Source organism: Falco rusticolus, chromosome 1, assembly GCF_015220075.1.
Source record: "Falco rusticolus isolate bFalRus1 chromosome 1, bFalRus1.pri, whole genome shotgun sequence".
Classification (NCBI taxonomy): Eukaryota; Metazoa; Chordata; class Aves; order Falconiformes; family Falconidae; genus Falco; species Falco rusticolus.
In genome coordinates this window covers 67,538,550-67,558,055 of record NC_051187.1, presented here as the reverse complement: position 1 = coordinate 67,558,055, position 19,506 = coordinate 67,538,550, and the positions used below count along the sequence as shown (strand labels likewise).

At 41.3% G+C, this 19,506-nt stretch overlaps 2 protein-coding genes across 3 annotated transcripts in view; one reads left to right on the top strand and one right to left on the bottom strand.

Moving 5' to 3' along the window:
* Positions 1–416: 416 nt before the first annotated feature.
* LONRF1 (LON peptidase N-terminal domain and ring finger 1) lies at positions 417–17,527 on the bottom strand. The gene is made up of 12 exons (XM_037382469.1): positions 16,657–17,527; positions 10,323–10,441; positions 8,537–8,659; positions 7,801–7,947; positions 7,108–7,345; positions 6,932–7,022; positions 5,978–6,092; positions 5,304–5,425; positions 3,931–4,089; positions 3,639–3,801; positions 3,107–3,259; positions 417–1,566 (listed from the first exon to the last, which is right to left on the bottom strand). Exons 1-12 carry the CDS (start codon positions 17,273–17,275, stop codon positions 1,408–1,410), a joined length of 2,208 nt encoding a protein of 735 aa, XP_037238366.1. The 5' UTR covers positions 17,276–17,527; the 3' UTR covers positions 417–1,407.
* A 266-nt stretch (positions 17,528–17,793) lies between these two features.
* TRMT9B (tRNA methyltransferase 9B (putative)) overlaps positions 17,794–19,506 on the top strand; it is a 121,386-nt gene continuing 119,673 nt past the window's right edge. For both annotated transcript variants that reach the window (XM_037382448.1, XM_037382439.1), the window contains exon 1: positions 17,794–18,030. The gene's annotated coding sequence lies outside the window, so the exon portion shown is untranslated. The remainder of the gene's footprint in view (positions 18,031–19,506) is intronic.

The following is a 19,506-nucleotide window of genomic DNA, read 5'->3' as shown; positions in this document are numbered from 1 at the left end:
ATCTGATTAGCAAGCCTGTGAAATACCTAACAGTTCTGCAAGCACAGTTTCCTGCAATTTAAGTTTTGTGAAATGCAGACTTCATACCTGAAACTACCTTAATTTAAACAAAGTAGATACAAAAGCAGAACACCAGCAAAAACCTCATCTGGCCAATAAATGAGCCTGATTATGTCCAATACCAATTATGTCACAAAGTGCTGGCCACCTTGATGTAGGTTAAACAGCAGCTTCTGGATTTACTTGAGAATCCAGAATAGAAGCACATGGAAAACAAAAGTGATCTTTAGTTTCTGATAAAGTTAAAAATATTACAAACGTTTAGCTTTTATTGAAAATTAAATATATTAGCAAAAGCAAGATTTAAGAAATATTTTACAAATGATTTACATACAAGAAAGCCAGTATCAGACATATTCACAAATATGCAAACCTTTAATTACAAAAAGTACCTATTGGCAGCATGATGCTAACCTCGCCACTGCAGTGTGCTCTACTATTGATATGAATAAGGCATAGAACTCACATTTGCACCAACTTAAAAAGTTCAAATAAAACTTTAAGCTTTTAAATCCTGGATACACAATCCCCAAACACACACACACACACTCTCTAAGATTTCTTCTTCTAAGCTCTATAAACTAAGTGTGTGCTCTGGAAGAACAGCCAGCCTGAAAAGCCCCGTAGAAATTTAACCGGTACTAGCATTTAGTTTTCAGTTTCCTCTTTAACATGTACAGGCCTAGGTTTGTAAACCATATTCACAGTTTAAGTATTTTTAGACAGAAGTACCTTTTTTTTTTTGCATTTGTTCCTTAAAATTGGCTCTCACTTCAGCATACAGTTCATATTGTCAACTGTTTCGTGATGCATATATTTACAAGATAACTTAAAATTCTGTGCCATGTTCACGGTCAAGATAATTCAACAAGAGTAGTAATGTTCAACAGTGACATTCAATACTACTTTTCAAATATTTGTGCAAACAGCAAAAGAACAGTTGTACGAGGCAAACATTTGCAAAACCTTTAATACCTCCTCAATGTTGTAAACTTGGACTGTCAGCCTAAGTCCTATACTTCCCACAGCTTTAAAAAGTCAGTGGCTAAAATTATCAAGTCTCAAAAAGGTTCTCTTCTACATAGTGCAAATTGTAATGTAGATAACGTGAAAAACATATCTAGCTGGATTGACTTTGTGCAATCGTCAGTGGTCTTCTCTCATAGTTGAAGAAAATGTGCATTCAAAGAACCACATGGTTCAGGAAGTCAGGAGGGTGGGGAGGAGAGAGAAAAAGCAGTTCCACTACACTTCTCAAACCAGTGCTAGATGTGCAAAGGCAGCAAAAATTCCAGCTGCTACTACAACCAGAACAGAGTAACTTTTCAGGAAGACCCAGGTGGTTAGTCACTTGGACTGGTCTCTAGAAAAATATGTGAGTATATGTTGGATTTTTATCAGACGGTCTTTTAAAGACATCATGGAGAGAACTGACAGCTGATATCTGGGGTCTACTGGGAGAACAGCTAGAAGCCACCAACACCAAGCAGGACCATTGGGCATTGCCTAAAAACAAAAGATAAGTTGGTTACCCATAACCAATGCAGTATAGTTGACTAACATGAAGACATTAAAAGACAAAGTGGTCAATGACACAGACTAGTTTAAAGTTTGATACTAACTAGAGAATTCCACATCCGTGAGATCAGATGGGTTCTGAAGGGATCTCTTCTGATCCCTCCCCAGCTGAGAAGTCAAAGTATACTTAAACTAAGCTTGATAAAGCAATTATTTTTAAGACAACAAAGGAAGCTCATAGCTTCCTTGAGAAAAGATTGCTAAGTATAGGACAATCACCTAATAACAAACCTCCCTGATAAAAACCGAATCCATTATTTGTCATGCTGTTCTTAAGGCTTGAGTATTCTCGAAGCCTAATGTTTTCATTACAATTGTCTTGTTACATTTGAAGGGCTCCTCCATCACCTCCCAATTCCACTCCCTTCTCATTACTTCCTAGACAGAGCATGACTACTGAACTAGTTTCTTCTAGGTTGATAAAACATACTATGGAGCTTTTTCCTGTATTTTATTCAATTCTTTACATTAAGCCTTAGATGTTAAGCCCAGAACTAGACATAACACTCCTCAGCAGAGGTCCTATCACTGCAGAGAAGATTAATTACCTCAAATGACTTGCAAAAATATTACTGGTAGTGGTACGCTGAAGGATGACTTTCTCTCCCCCTGCATCTGTAACGCACTGTTGACACATTTGTCTTCCATCATAAATCTCAGGTACATACTCACAGTGTTGCTGACCTGCTAGTTACCCTGGTTTTGCACACTTACTCATCTTTCCTAGTACGTTGTTTTAAGTCCTTTTTTTTTTTATTCAATTGTTCTAAAATCACTTCTGAATTCATGCACTGGCCTCCACAGCATCTACAGTCCCCCCTGATTGGTTTATATAGTCTCATAAAAGTATCTAGCAGACGGGTGAGGGTCAGGCTCTTTCAAGACCCCACTTAATATATAATTCCACTTTGAAATCCAAATCTTACGTATCTTTAAATGCTACTTTTCTCCAGCCTCCATTCTCTCAGGATCTCATCAACCTTCATTAGTTGTTTACAATAATCATTAAAATAGATTGCTGCAGCTAGTTTCTTAAGAAACATTCATCAAATCCTACCAGCTGCAGCAGTTTATGGCACTAACTCAGAAAGGAGGAAAGTGTTGTGATTACCTCTTTGCTGAAGATTACTGCCTGCACGTATCACAGGGAAGAAAATACAGGGTTTTTTCCATTTGAATTCTAACATCTTTACATAAACCAACAGTTCAAAATGCTACTGGAACTTAAAGTGTTCTCAGTTTAGTAGTTTTATCTCCACAGCAGCATATCATCCTTCCCTGCAAAACTGCTGAACAGTGACAGAATTGCCTTTTGTGGCTCATTATAACAGAAAACAAGATACAAGACTTACTGCCTACGAAGCTGGGGAAAAAAGCTAGTTTTTTTCTTTTAATGTTTAGTAGTCGTTAACAGAGGGTTTATTTTGAAAAATAAGCACCTAATAGTTGATACTAAATGATGTCTCACCTGTATATTTTCCTCCCTGTCAGGCATTGGCCCAAAATGCTGAAGAATTTGAGTGCGAAATTTGTTTCTTAAGTTTTGGAACCAACTGCAGGCCTGATTGTAAACAAAATTGTGAAGTTCTCTCAGTTTCTTTAGTTCTTCTGCATCAGCAACCTATAGGAGGAATGAAAATATCATTAGAGATAAAGAAACAATTAAGGTGTTTAAACTAAAATTGAGAAACATTCAACTATATTTAAATATATTTCTTGCATTCTCCTAAACCTTGATTGCTAATGACTGAATAGTAAAGAAGTCCTGTGATATTTTTAAAAGTTAGTTTCAAACTATTGTTCAAACAAAACCCATAGGATTTCTTTGTTGCTTTATAATAATAAAAAAATTAAGCTAGCTTCCATTTCTTTTGCGTGCTGGCACTGAATCTTCCACTGGTCCAGGGACCTAAAAATTTGAAACAGAGCTCTCAAGAACAAACAAAGCAAAAATCTGCAGGCGTTAACACTAGTAAGTATTTAGACAGAATTCTGGATACCTTAACATCTTCCAAATATTCAATGTCTGCAGTGCAATAACCATCTTTCATCCCTCTCCGTAAAACTCTAAATCTCTTTCCACCAACTGTATCAACAACAGACCGTCCATCAGGTAGAAAATGAACGTTCCTAATTTGCAGCATGCAACCATAATCTGCAAAACTAGAAAAAAGACCTTGTCAGTAATGCAATTATATAGCTCTGAAAAAACACTTCTTAGATTAAAAAAAAAAAAAAAAAAAAAAAAAAGACATAAGAGATGACATGCTTAGAATTAGGATGTAAACCTACCTGTTTTGAGCATCACTTATACACATCCCAAACTGTTTAGTTCCAGTTTCCATACTTCTGCGAATCATTAGTCGGTATCTTGGCTCAAACACATGTAGAGGGCAAGGCACAGTAGGATATGCCATAGTGCAAACAAACATCGGAACATTCTTGGTCAAGCTTCAAGAGAACATCAAAAGCAATACGTGACTTAAATATCTAAGCACTGAGTTATGCCAAGACAATAATTTTTTTCAGTATGTTTGCTGTATTTCAGTGGTGCACTCTTTTCAAAGTTTAATAATAAGCACATTGCAATAACTTTCATAAATAACAAAAACATACTAACAGTGACTGAATACCTATGTACTAGTTTGAATACATCCTGGACAGTAAGCCTCATAGTTATCTAGTTCGTAGTATCTAGTCAGCGAATGAAGGCCTTTGTTTTGAGGACAGGGGTGTTAGTTACATTTTTCCTTTTTGTTTTAGTTTGAGCTATACAAGCCATTATGCCCTCAGAACCACAGTTTTCCTGGAACTAAAAAGATGTAGCAGTAACTAGTAACTACATAGTAGCCATGTCACCACTTAGATTATTTTGAGTGAGGGACTCCAGATCACAAGATGCAACCCAGGGTGTAATTTCTACCTTGCAATATGCCTCAGCACACCTAATTGAAAAATACCATATTTTTTTCATGATATCTTATCAAGTATGTACAGTTGATAATTGATACAAACAAGTTAGCATTAAAACATTACCAGTTATTTAATTTTAACACCTTTCAGACTATAAAACATAATTCTAATGTATGGATTCGGTTACATAAGTTGCATGAGCTACTGGTTTAAATAGTTTTCCAATATTCATGTCTACAATACACAATGCTTTATATATCGGAAGGAAGTCTACTAGAGGTAAACATCAAGATTACAACAAAATCCAAATGATTTCTTTTCATCACACCTATCTATCATTATACAATTAACATCTATCCTGAACTGCTTTGAAAGAAATTCAAGTATCCCAGACTCTGCAGCCAACTCAAGAGGACAATTCCATTCACAGCAGTGAAGTGAAAATTGAAGCTTCACGACAGTGCATGCAGAAAGAGAAACAGAAGGGCAAATGTATTCTGTAGAGGACTTAAGAGCCTCACATTGCTGCTATCAAACTGTGATTTTTTTATTTCCACAGTAGCTAAAAAAAGTTAATTTTCTGAAATACCTAAGACCCCAAATTAACATGACTTTATACTCCTTCTTGCATCTATAATATGCCATTATTAATAATCACCAAAACAATAAAACACTTCTAAAAAGGATTTCCATACTGCTTCCATACATACATAGACCTCTCAAGTTTTCTAGATAAAAGACAGCAAGCTTACTTTGAGTGTTCAGCAGTTTCTTCAGCATGAATTCTTTTTCTCTCACACAATTCATCAGACAGATACTTCATTATTAATTCCTCCAGCAGTTCTGTGATGCTATATTTTCTGCTTGCAAGGTACTGTTAGGCAATTGAAAAAAATATATTAGGTTTTTTTTTTTCATATATATTAACAAGAGGCTTGAGAAAATGCAGCTTTTATTTAAAACCATAACATATGAAATGTGTCATGAATTGAACATATGAAACCTACAGCTCTGAAGTTCTTATGTTTCATTACTTAACAGCTCACATTACTGTAATATTTGAAAATTAGATTCTCTACTTTAATTCTTAGTGTCTGACAATTCAAGTGTCTAACTTAGTTTGTACTTCTATGCTTACCAGAGACAGAATTGATTTCCTAGGTTATACAGCCATACAAATACGAAAACCAAAGTTTAAAAAGACTTAGGATTTAATTACATCAATAAAGTAGATGGTCACAGAAACATAAAACCTCTAAGACCCTGAGGCAAGCCTAACCAACTTGTATTGACAAAGTTTGTCTCAGGTTTTTCCTTTCTAGCAGCGATCCACAACACAAGTGAATCCAAGTTGCAGGGTTTAAGTGAAACAGCCTTTAAAATGATAACAGTATTTGTATTTGTGAACTCTACTGAGAAACAGTACCTCTTTCAAACTCTCCTTACAGAGTGGACACTGAGGAGCATGATCTAAACACCGTTCCAAGCAACCTTTGCAAAACGTATGTCCACAAGGGGTTGTCACTGGCTCAAAGAATAGCCTGAAACAAAGTTATTAGAAGTTAGATGCCATGGCAAGTGTGTTTTGCTAAAAAGTCAGCGATCAACCTCTTTAATTTTTAAGACTAGTTATACTATAACAAAGAAGAGAAAAATTAATCCCATATCTCCTTATTTTACTTTTAATCCTATACTGCAGTTCGTTTCAATTCAACACTACACAGTTTTCGTTTTCTGATGAATCTGGACATACTTCAACACTCTAAATACCTAAACATTTATCTCAACGTATAAAGATTTTGGTTGCACTACACAGAGATTCAGAATACCCAAAATTAAGTGATTCTTTGAGGAGCTAAGTTGTTTTAATAGAAGCATCATCCACTAGTAACAGAACTGTGGACAGTTTAGTATACATAATATGTTTTAAGGTATTTATTCTGAAAACCAAGACAGTAAGAGCTTTCAAATACATCAGCTACATTTAAGTAGACTAACATGCTGAAGTATCTACATGTCCTAGACAAGTATGCGGTTCACAAGCAATGCTTCTAAGCATTACCCTTCCCAAAATAAAAAGTTTAATAGTTCTATTGACTGAAGAAAACCTGTAACATTTAACCACAAAAGATCCTGTCCTTTTAAAGTTACTGGTTAGCAATGCCAAGCTTAATTTAAAAAGCAAGCTGATTAAAATAATGCTGTATTATATTCCACTATAGCAAGTGACACATTTAAATAAGCAGGGATAGAGGAAGGCTGAAAAGTATTGACTCATACCAGAACTCATCACAACCTATATGTACCTGAGTTTATATGTGTAGCAGGTATGGGGCCAAACATCTATAATGGAAATACTAATCAAGGAGAAAAATCTTACCTCATACATAGAGAGCACTCAAAATCTGATACATCAATCAGATCCCCTGGAATTGTTCCAAAAACCAGTGTCATGTCCCTTTTTGTACTTTCTAAGGAAACATAAGACAAAATAGTCCTTCAAAAAAAGGCGCAAGTCAGTAAACACTTTACATTTCAATGTAAGTGACTGTTTACCTCCTTGCTTTTTGTGTTTGTTTCTTCCATCTTCACACACAACTGTATCCTGTTCTGAAAAGGAAAGCTTTCTTTTCAACAAAGCACCTTTTTCTTGTCCAGAGAGAAGGGGTTCAGAAGACACTCTCTTTAAGCCATCTTCCTTGGCAAGGTCTTTTGTTGAGTTAAGAGCATGGGCAGACTGTGTGCGATTTAAGCTTCCACTAACAGGCTCCAGTACATCTGATCCTTCTAAACTCTGTAATGGTAAGATGAACGAAAGTGTAGTTAGAGTAACACAAATCTAAGTATGCAAGATGTGAACATGCAAAGATATACAAGTCAAACTGACACCCATAGTTAGTTCATTAGTTAACTAAAGAAATTTAATAAGTAAAGACAGTACTCAAATTTGCTTAGCGTTAACAAATTACAAGTCTTCACCTGCTTCAAAGAGAACAAAACTTGTATTTCTCTTTATTTTGAAGTCACTAAAATAAAATCTCAGCACCTTCTAATAAGTAGTTCACTGGAATGAGGAGTCTAACTCTCCAAATGAAAATACATTACTTCCAAATCACAATTCTTTTCTTCCAATTTAGCTAATTACAGAAAGTCAGCATTTAGGCTGGAAAGTATGACAAATAAGGATATCAGAACACCTGATGTTTGCATATCGGGCAAGGAGGAAACTTATCCTATAGGTTTTTTTACCTGCTCAGGACAAAGCTGTAAGTTACAGTAAGACTCGGTCACCTCAGAACTAAGTATAAAAGGTTTGTTTCGAGTATGCGGTGAATTCCAAGCAGATTCCTTCAGACTCTCTCCTAACTTCTCTGGTGACAGCACATCACACAATGTCTAGAAAACAAACAGCTAAATGTTCATAATAATGAAAAAAGATATAGACATAGCTCCATTATAAAACTACATACCAAAAATAAGAATTTAATCTATATGGAGTTATCCTCAAAACCAGAGCTTTATTTAAGCAGTAACTGAGAAAGAACGATTGAAAACAAGTTTACATAGCTGTATTACTAAAAATAAATTTATCCAGAAATCTTTACTACAAATGAGTGAGCTCTTCAGATAGACATTATCAATTCAATATCATGCATCAACAAAATTTTTCAATGTAATTTTTATTATCAAAGAAAAACTGTTGCGCTCTGGGCACAGAAGAGTACAACTTGCTGCCTGCTTTCCAGTTTTCTAGATTTTCATTTAATAACTTCAAAAGCCTATGTACTTATAAACATGTGCTTAAAACATGTACATTAGGGCTATCTCTTCAACATAGTATGATATACCTTGAAAATAAATAATCTGCCACCTGAACCTTCTCTGCATGTATTGAAGATTTTTACATGCTTAAAGCCTACCATAATGGGAGTTTTATAAAAGAATCACATCAGAGAGAGTAATCCAGTTTCAAAAACAAAATTACCCTTTCTACTTCTAGCTTGGCTGGAAGAAAGTCCTCATCAAGGGCTAAGCACTGTAGAAACAGTTGTAAGGCATCACCTACAAAGCCAGAGTCTTGCAGCACTTTTCCTTTCCGGAAGTAGACCTGAAAAACAGATACCATGAAGACATTTCTATCAAGTACACAGAACTGCAGTATTCATCTTGCAGGCACTACAACAGAATTAGAACCCTCCATGACAAGAAGAATGTAGCTCCTCAACAAACTTCAGCTGTGCACAGTGTGGATGACCTACATGCCTTGTCTAACATACATTCCCTACAGTGTTTGAAAAGAGTCATGGGGCAGTCTGGTGTTAGTCTCCTTCCGGTTAACTTGCTTTGCCTTACATGCTTAGCGCTGAATACACAAAAAGCCTTAATTTCCCTCTTCTGTGAACCTTTGGAGGGGAAGAAGAGTGACAGGAAATGCAAATTATTACTTAACCTCATACAACGGCTTACCAGACACCTTTTTTGCCCTCTGTTTCATTAAAAGCCTTACGGTTCCAGCCTGCAGGAGAAGGATAGCTAGAAAGAAAACAATCCACACGACCATGTATCCCTTATATACATCTTAATCTATATTTTTAAAACAAAACAATAAACTTCTGGAAATCCTTCCTCCAACTATATTTTATTCTTGAATACTGGACAACAGCTAGGAAAAAAAAAATAATCTGTGCACTGTTTTTCCTGAAAGGGGGGGTGGGGGTGGGGGGGGGTGGGGAAAGAGAGGGGAAAAAAAAGACTACTAAATTTTCCTGAATCTACCTATAATTATATTACGTTGGAACTAAGAAGTCCCTTACTCAATTTATGTCAGTTTTAAAAAGTTGTATTTGCACTAACATAAGTCCAAGTTAGACAAAAAAAGTTTTCTAACAAAAGTTAGATAAAACAATAATACCTAGTTGTAGATGAGATTTTGGATAATGAGCCAGAAACTGAAATTAAGAACAAACAAACAAAAAAAAAAAAACCCAGAGCGCAGTTTCTACAGAACAACTGCCAGTATTAACAGCAGGATCTGTTAAACAAGGCTGTCAGATAAGGGTATGCATCATCTTTGATGGATTTGGGCAGTTTCATTAAGATGTATTCTGAAGAAGGAAAGTATGCTAATCCTCCTACCAAGCTCAGTTAAGTAAGGTTTCTTTCCAAGCATACAGAAAAAAAGTAGACAGTACTACCAATGCTGAAAAGCATAAAGCAGGATGCTCCCTGAATATGCAGTAGCTGTGGAACTGCTGAACACAGGAGATACCAAAACAGCAGCAGTTACCTCCCCTTGTGTGGCAAGACCTTGCTGCTCCTGCTGTGCTCAGAATTTAGACAGTGCTGCAGTCTCTTACAGTTATGCAGTGCCTTACAATTCTGAAAGCCAGTGACTCCCCAGCTGCCTGCGCTATTTGCAAAGCTCAGTTCCCACTGGGTTTCTTTGAGCTTTTCAGCAAAAGAATAGCAGTGTCCCTCTCAACAAAAAATAAGAAATAAACAAAACAAACCCCAGCTGTCACAGGTTACATTACCATAAACTATCCCAACTCTAAGTATGTTTGTCAATCAACTCCAACCTGCTGTACTCATCAGTAACCTGTAACTATAAGTAACTATTTTAAGATACCATTCAGCATTTTGCATGTGTTACAAGATGATGTTTAAGGTAGCTGACCTAGGTTCTTAACTTGATGCAAGTATAATTTAGAGTTCATTAATTTTATAGATAAACACAGATTTTGAAAAATGAAGAGTTCATATCAACTCACCTCTGGCCAATTTGGCATTTTAGAAATAACAAAATTTAGATCTTCTATGGCTGTTTTATATTCTTGGAGGCCAACATATGACTCAGCACGGTAAATTCTTAGCATCAAGTCACTGGAATCTGAAGACAAAGTAACATTTTTAACAATTCAGAAATATGTAATTTTTAATTAGATATGCTTTCATAGTGATATTTCATAAACACACTTTCTTGTACAATACTTTCAAAATTACTGGAGTACATTCTCCCCTGCCCCCCAGTTATTAAAAGTGGCAGTAATTCCAGGCTCATGTCTTTCAAGCCAAAGATCAAATTTTGGACCCTCTAATGTATTGCAGCAACAATAAAATATATTTTAAAGGATCTATCACTGAGGTCAACAGAATAAAGTATTGCTCAGTACTACTGCACAACAAAAAATGAGGACTAAGTAGACTAGCTTTATATTACACTCATTCAAACCCACAGAAATCTGGGAATTCAGTGCACATATTAAAAAGTCTAAATATTACAAAGTTTGCTTTCAAACATTTCAGTTTTTCTTTAGGCTGTCATTTGTTTTTATAATGCCCAACCTCTTCCAACTATGGCTGGAGACACACATGCCACTTTCACAATGGCATCCATCTGGTTAAGTACCAGAATTAGGCTTTATCACCCTGTGGTCTGAAAAGTGATAGCCAGTACCAGAAAGCCTTTAATACCAGCTGGCAGCCCTGTTGTAAGGAGTCGTACTAGTGGAACTTCTGCAATGGGAAAACATTAGTATGTGTTCAGTAAAGACAAATTCTCATGTCCATACAGCATTTTGCACTTTTAGTAAAGCAACCTCTAAATGGGAAGCACACTCATCTCCATGCCACTAAAACTACAGTTTTCATAACACAACTTACTGTAGTTATTGTTTGGAAAAAATGCCAGCACGCTGCTTTGTTCTTGTTTTTTTTTAAAAGAAAAACATCCTTGTTTTTCATTGAATGAGATAAGTCAAACATCGGTCTACTGTAAATGATACTAAAATTAAATTGTTCTTTAAGTATATTTCAACAAGGTTTTCTTCAAGGGGATAATTTCAAATCAATATTCTATCTTGGCCTATTCTAAATGTCTAGTTTAAATTTTCATGTTTTCCAACATGAGCTTGTTTTACATTTAAAAGCCAAACTGGTCAATATTCCCATGTATTCCAACATATTGCTTTATATTTAGATCCACAATGCTACATGTGAAAAAAACTTAAGGAAAAAGAGAGGGTTAAGAAAATCAAACCTCAGGGAAGATTTCACAGTTGAAACCGAAGTGTCTTTCTGATATGAGTTGTCTTTCGAGTTGACTATTTCCCTTCAAATACAAATATTCCCAAACCTGGTTCGTTTGGTTTTTATTTTATTTTAGATATAATAAAATGTTTGCATGAACAGAAGTTTGGGAAACTGTCTTTGTCTGACTTAAATACTAGTTATACAAGCAGAACAACTCTGAAGCCTGCTTTCCTGTGGCTTTGTGTTTTGTGATCCTGTAGCCTAGTAAGGCAGGAGCTCAGATCACACTCTTCAGACCATTTTCTCTATTGTATTTGAGTCTTTGTTGCCCAGCAGAGTTAGTACCAAACCAAATTCTCTTCTTGAAAGGCAGCAGTAAGTGCAGGTCTTTGTACTCTGATAAGCTACCTATTTGCACACAGAGGGAGCTCATCTTTTTTAGACTTTCAAGCATATAACATGACCAGAGGAACTCTCAGACTTCTTTCCTGGGGGAGGGTGAAGGGTAGTTTGAATATAAAAATGTAAGTTCAAATCTACAGCAGGTAGACATTTTGTCCATTTCTTTTTCAAACAGAAAAGCATAATTCCAACTGAACCGGTACAAAACAAAAGGCTAAACCAAGGAGTTTAATTGGGACCCCAATTCTGTTGCTGAACACACACAAATGCTGCCAATTAATGATTAATGCATGTAAAAAATTGGGTCTCAATATTTGCAAGACCAAAGGTGGCAGGTCACAAGTGGTGTTCCCCAGGGCTCAGTACTGGGGCCAGTTCTGTTTAATATCTGTATCAATGATCTGGATGAAGAGAACTAGTGCACACTCAGTAAACTTGAAGACAACACCACGTTGGGCAGAGCATTGATCTGCTCAAGCGTAGGCTGGATCAATGAGATGAGGCCAATTTTGTGAGGTCCAACAAGGAGAAGTGCCAGGTTCTACACTTGGGTCACAACAACCCCACACAACACCACAGGCTTGGGGAAGAGCAGCTGGAAAGCTGCCTGGAGGAAAAGGACCTGGGGATGTTGGTCAAAAACCAGCTGAACATGAGCTAGCCGTGTGCCCAGGTGGCCAAAAAGGCCAACAGCATCCTGGCTTGTACCAGAAATGGTGTGGCCAGCAGGACAAGGGCAGTGATCGTCCCCCTGTGCTCAGCAGCACTGGTGAGGCCGCACCTCGAACACTGTGTTCGGTTTTGGGGCCCTTATGACAAGACAGACACTGAGGTGCTGGAGCGTGTCCAGAGAAGGGGAACGGAGCTGGTGAAGGGTCTGGAGCACAAGTCCTATGAGGAGCGGCTGAGAGAACCAGGGGGTGTTTAGTCTGGAGAAAAGGAGACTGAGGGGAGACACTGCTCTCTACAGCTCCCTGTAAGGAGGTTAGATCAAGGTCAGTGTAAGTCTCTTCTCCCAAATAACAAGCAACAGGACAAGAGGAAATGGCCTCAAGTTGCACCAGGGGAGGTTTAGATTGGATATTAGGAAAAAGTGCTCCACTGGAAGGGCTATCAAGCATTGGAACAGGCTGCCCAGGGATGTGGTTGAGTCACCATCCCTGGTGGTATTTAAAAAGATGTGTAGATGTGGTGCTTAGGGATGTGGTTTAGTGGTGTACTTGACAGTGCCAGGATAACAGCTGGACTTGATCTTAAAGGTCTTTTCCAACCTAAATGATCTATGATTCTATCTACATCTATACATTCAATTTTGTAGCTATAATTTCTTTGTTTTGTAATTGTGAAAACATCATTTTGCAATATTTCAGCATATATTTTAACATTTACCACCTAAAGGGAAGATGCAAAACTATTTCAGATCCTTATACCAAAGACTAAACAGAGCAGAAATCTGTGCTTGAATTTTCAATTTCAGTAATCCAATATATTGTAAATACTGAAATCACTCACTTCTAGCATACCCAAAGACAAATGATTTTAATAAAAAAGACACCAGGTACTTTCAGTGCAGAACTGTGTGTACCAGTTATTACACTAACAGGAAAGTATACAAAGGTGTACACACAAAAACCCACTCATTATGTGTTCTTTTTTTTATATTCCAAAGCATATGCTCCTGACTACTGTCGTCATAAACATACTGATAAATGGACCACCTCTGATCTGATCCTGCATGCTTTTTATATGGTTCTTAACAATATACAGAATTCTTCAAAATAAAAAGACATGCACATCACAACCACTGTGCAGAGAAAACTTTAGGACACAGTATTTATTAATACATGACTACAGAGTCACCACAATGATCAGGGGTTGGAACACACAACCCACAAGAAGAGGCTGAGAGAACTGGGCTTGTTTAGTGGAAAACAATTCCCAGAGCCCTTGGGAGAACCCAACAGCCTTCCAGAATCCAAGAAGAGGCTACCTAGAAGACTCTTTACTGAAGTGCATGGGGGGAAAGACCAGAGACAATGGTTATAAACTGAAAAAAGGGTAGTTCAGACTTGAAATAAGAAGACAATTTCTCACTATGAGAACAGTGAACCTTTGAGCAGGTTGCCCAGACAGGCTGTGAAATTTTCATCCTTGTAGGTTTTTATCATCCAGCTGGACAAAACCTTAAGCAAACTGCTCTGGCCTCAGTGTTTATTCTGCTTTGAACAGGAGATTGATTGGTCAACAGACCTCCTGAGGTCCACTCCAGCAGGAATGAGTCTGTGATTCAGACCAAACTCAAGCCTATTAGCTGTGTGTTTCAGGACACTTGATTAAAGACAAGCTGCACTTACATTTTAATCCAACAGACTTCCTTTAACTAACCTATTCCATTTCTACTTCTGCAAGGAATATACTAACCATATTTTTGAAAATACACTAACCACATTTTTCAAAAGTCACTTTTGTACCATGGCAAATACTTCTCTTTCAGATGTTTCAAGAAATGTAAGAAAGTTACAAAAAGATGCCATTTGAGTAAAGGTTTAGTGCCAATGCCTTACTTAGGACATCAGATTTATTTTTATCACAATTTTTTATTTTTCTATTTGCATTAAGAAGAATCAGAGATGAACTAGCAATGAGGAAACATTGAAACAGAACATGAAAGATTTTAAACATGAACACATTTCTAATGCTATGGTTTTTCATCTCTAAGTGTTTTCAAGATTCATGTTCTGTAGGAAGATAGTAAGTGTACCAGCAGCTATTAATTAGCTCTCTATTGGCCTGAAATCACCTTCCATTTGTAGTTGTGAGCCTACAGCTCTAAACTCACATTTAACATGTCTGCATTCTGATTCATGAAGTTCTTCAGTACTTTACCAGAATACTTGGAATATCGATAGTTCTTCAGTAGGACTGGAGACACAGGAAATAGCTGTACAACGGATCTTAAACTGAGCTTCTAGCACATAATTGCAGCGCATGTACTGAATTTGAATAATAAAATTTGAGATAAGCATCACAGCTGGTAACTATTTTCAAATTTTAAACCTGTTCTAAAGCCAGAATTTAAGCTATAGCTTCACAAAACAAGGAATCCAAGTTCTTTCCCCATAGATACCTAAATCATATTGCCAAATCTATAAAATAAGGATTAACTAGACCCTAGAATTAATTTTCTCTTTTATTCTTTCAAAGCAATCTTGAAACACAAAACAGATCCCCTGTTTGTGTGATCAGTATGTGATGAATAATAGATGACAGTTTGTATCCTGAAGGCCACTGATTTTTGACTCCATTTCTTTTGTGACCTGTATGAGTCAATGCTGTACTTCAGAACACACAAAGAGGAAAGGTCTGCTCCATACAGTTCCAAGGTTCAAAACAGAATCACCACTTTCTCAGGTCACATCTATGCCATATCCTGCACTTTGGAAACACCTTGGCAAATAACGTAGAATTGAAGGCCACAACTGAACCTCTTCAAATTAGATTGTAAAAAGGCATATAAAATATATCTGAGATTTAATCCCACCTACACTGAAAACAGTTTATTCTGGAACTAGATCTAATGAATCTCCACAGAACAGATTGGAAGGATTAGTCTTATGCAAGCTTTTGGTATTTTCTCCGCTACAGACAACTATACATACGTAATACACTTAAATCTGTAAAAATATTAATTCCTAAATTTCTGAACAGAAATAAAACGGCACAAATGAAAACAGAACCCCACAGGTCACCCACAGGTGTCAAAATCCAGTCGAACAAAAAACAACAAAGGAACCTGGTACTGGATCCATCTAGGTGTATCCGTCACGCAAATCTGACTCGCTCTCTCTCTACAAAGACTAAACTGAAAAACTGACCGTCTCTCATGTGTCCATGGTACCGGTACCAGACATACCGCTGGCAACCGATACAGGCGAGCCTAAAAGCCTGCCTCTACCTCCCATCTTTGCACCCTCTCCCAACACTGTATTATAAAACTTCAACCACACCCACCTATGATGTCACTGCCATTACACAACCTGTCCCCCTCCGTGCCTGCCTGCTTATGCAACTGGGCCCGGCCTGCTGGGAATTGTCTTGGTGACACTTAAGACTGAAAATAGTTCTCTCTCAGGAAACAAGGTTAAACAGAGTAACAGAATTTCTCTGGTCCGTGCACAGCGGTTATCAAATACAAACCCGAACAAAGCCGCAAACTCTCCCGTGAGCACGTCCCACGAAAGTACGCGGGGGAAGGAAAAAAAAAAATAAAGCAAAACGTGAAAGAAGCCGATGCTGGCGCCCCTCCGTGTCTCTGAGGCGCGCCCCACGACCGGGCTTGAGGCTCAGCCGAAGTGCGAACAGCTTCGCGTCCCGTAACCGGTCCCTCCGCTCCGCCAGACTAGGGGGAAGTTCCCTGAAGCCTCTCAAACTCGAAAAAAAAACTTTCGATGTTCTTTACCGGTCGGTTTCGCTCGCCGCCAGCCCCAGAGCAGGGAGCGGGGCCGAGGGGCCGGCGGGGAGCGCACACCCGCCGGCTCCGCCACACCGCCACCCCCCCGCCCACCGCCGGCTCGCTACGGTCCCGCCGGGGCAGGGGCGGAGAGCGAGGCGGGAGCCTGCGGCTCAGGCCCGGGGGACCGGTGGAGAACAGCCTGCCCCCTCCAGCCTTACCTGCTCGCAGAGCTTGGCCGGCGGCGCCCAGAGCCTCTCGGAAGCGGCCCTGGGCCAGCAGCTCCTCCAGCCGGCTCCCGGTCCTCGCCCGCTCGCACTCGCCCGGGAACCACTTCTCCGCCAGCTGGTTGAGGACGACGCTGGTCCGCAGCGGGGCAGCGGCCGTGCTGGTGCCCCCCGACGGGAGTAGCCAGTCCCGGCAGCGGCGGCAGCGGGCCCGCAGCTCCCTCCGGAGACAGCGGCGGCAGTAGGTGTGCCCGCACGGGACGGTGACCGGCTCGCTCAGGAACCTGCCGCAGCCGCAGCAGCGCAGCGGCCCCTCGGCCGCGCCCCCGCCCTCGGCCCCGCGGTCCCGGCTCCGGCCCAGCCCCTGCCGCAGGCGGTAGTTCAGCACCAGGCAATCCACCAGGGTCCCGAGGCGCTGAGGTCCGGCGAGGGGGCCGAGACACAGCGACGCCAAGGACGCGCCCACCACTTCCTTCAGGCGGTTCCCGGGCACCGGCCTCTCGCCCAGCCGCGGTAGCGGCTCCCGCTCCCCATCCGCCTCCTCGCCCGGGCTCCCGCTGCCGCCCGGCTCCGGCGACGCCTCCGAGCTCACGGCCACAGGAGAGAACGCCATCGGCTGCCCGGCTCCGGCAAGGGGGTGTGGCTCTCCGGCTCCGGCCGCCGGGCTCGGCTCCGCGCACGACGCTGAGGCACTGACGGCGCGGGGCGGAGGAGGAGGAAGCAAGGCACCCTCGCGGGAGGGGGGGGGGGGGGGGACGGGACGACGACGGACTGTCACGTGCGCGCCTCTGCGCGCGCGACCCGGGGCCACGGTCCCCCGCCCTGCCGGGAGACGGCGGCGCGCGCCCAGCACTGCCCCCCTTTCAAACCGCTCCGCCGCGCGCCCTCACCCCGCCGGCTTACATAAAGCGCTACGTCACCTGACCGCCGGCCGGGTCGGCCATTGGCGGCGGGCGACGCCACGAGGGGGCGGGGCGCAAGGGGGAGGGCTCAAGATGGAAGGAGGTTACAAAACAGAGCGCCATGCGCGCGCCGCGCCGTGCTGGGGTGGGGCCGGGGGTGGGGCCGTGTCACGTGGGGTGGGCGGGCGGGCCGGCCGGCCGGCCCGCGGGGGGAGGCCGGTCCGGCAGAGCGCCGCTCCCCCGGCGCCCCTAGCAGCCCGCCCGCTGCCCCGGCAGCCGAGCCCCGGGCGCTGCTCTCCCCGCGTCTCTAGCCCCGCGGCTGGCCGAGAGCGTGGCGCGGCGGTGCGGGGAGGGAGCGCCTCAGCGGGGCCGGGGGAGGAGGGTAGCTAGCCGGGGCAGAGGGACAGGCCCGCGGGCCCCGGGTTGGCTCCTGCGAGCGGCGCCGCTCTGAGGAGCGGCTGCTCTGGTGAGGGCGGCCGCGGGGGTCGGGCGTTAGCGGCGTTGCCGGGGCGGGGTGGCGGGCGGGACGTGGGGGAGCAGCCGAGCGCGGAAGGACGGAGCTGCTGGGGCGGGGAGAGGGGTCTCTGGGGGGTCCCCCAGCACCCCGAGTGGGCGGGGCTCTGTGGTGGCCGCGGCCCCGCAGGGAGCCCCCCCCTCGGCCGCCCGTGAGGCGGCTTGGTGCGCGCACTCGCCTCCGGCTGCTGGGGCTGGCCCTGCCCCTTCTGCGCGAGTTTTTTAGTGCGGGACCCGATATGATAAAAGTTATAAGATTCAGAAAGAGCTTGTTGTCCTTTGGCTTTATGCATTTCCCCCGCTTTTCTTGAACGTTTCCAGCGCTTCGTGTAGCGTGCCCGTGGGGGGGGAGCGGTGCCGTCGTTGCATGCACCGGCTGTGTGCGCTGTGCCCGAGCAGCCGGCTGGTGCACTAACATGTTTTCCACGTGTAAAATAGTGAGTCGAGTGCTTCTGAGGAAGTACCTGATCAGTTTTACCTGAACAAAGTAGTAGTCACAGTGCATTTTCATGGGAAAATGTTTAGGGTTTCCAGACATATGTCAGCCTCTAATGAAAGCTTAACATCTGTTGCATAAGTGCTATGTATTTGCAGTTGCTACGATGCTTTTTTTTTTTTTTTAAGATAGAAGGCTGTCATAAATCCAGAAGTCTCAGATAAATGTAGCAGTTCCTCTAAAACCTTCCAGGCAAGGCTTACACATCAGAAAAATTAATTTATGGCTATATTTGTCTTCAGCTGTATTTCATGTATAACAAACTGCAGGATGATAGTTAAGGTTGCTAAGAGGCTATAGGCAAAGTTGCTGTGACTGGAAGTAACCAGACACATCTGGATTTACATCCAGGTGTTTTGTCTGAACTCGGCCACTCTAAACTGCATCCTTTGCCTTTACAGTGTCTTTCAAGTTCTTAAAGTCGAAGATGTTATGGTAATTGAAATATGAGGGAGAACATGGGTGTATTTCAAATGTGGATAGGAAAGATAGTCTATCGGAGTAATTCATTAAAAAATGGAGTGAGGTAGGAAATTACAGTCTAAGGAAAGATCAAAGTAAGAGAGATACCTTTGGTGTGAACTTGAATGGTGATGGGATGAAGTGAAATGCTTTGAATTATTATGAATGGTTTTAATAGGTTATGGATTCTGTTTTAGATACGTCAAGTGTGAGTTGACTGCACAAAGTATCAGGGAGATAAACAGACAATTTGGACAATAGTAAAACTCTGAAAGGAGAACTGTGGACCATCATGAAAGAGAACAGTAGTTGTTATGCATTTCAGATTAGATTGCCTATGGAAATGGAGAAGAAAAATTAAACAGGACAAAGTTCAAGGGCTTGTGAGACTTCCTTAAAAAGCTAGAGTTAGGATAATAAGGTTGTCCTCTGCAGGAACAGTTAAAACCAACTAGAAATGAAAACCTGTTT

Coding starts and splice junctions, on each gene's coding strand:
- LONRF1 (XM_037382469.1), bottom strand. CDS start 17,275: ATGGCGTTCTCTCCTGTGGCCGTGAGCTCGGAGGCGTCGCCGGAGCCG. Junction 6,093..6,931: donor GAGTGCTCTCTATGTATGAG/GTAAGATTTTTC, acceptor ACTTTGTTTCAG/GCTATTCTTTGAGCCAGTGA. Junction 5,426..5,977: donor GTAAGGAGAGTTTGAAAGAG/GTACTGTTTCTC, acceptor ATTGCCTAACAG/TACCTTGCAAGCAGAAAATA.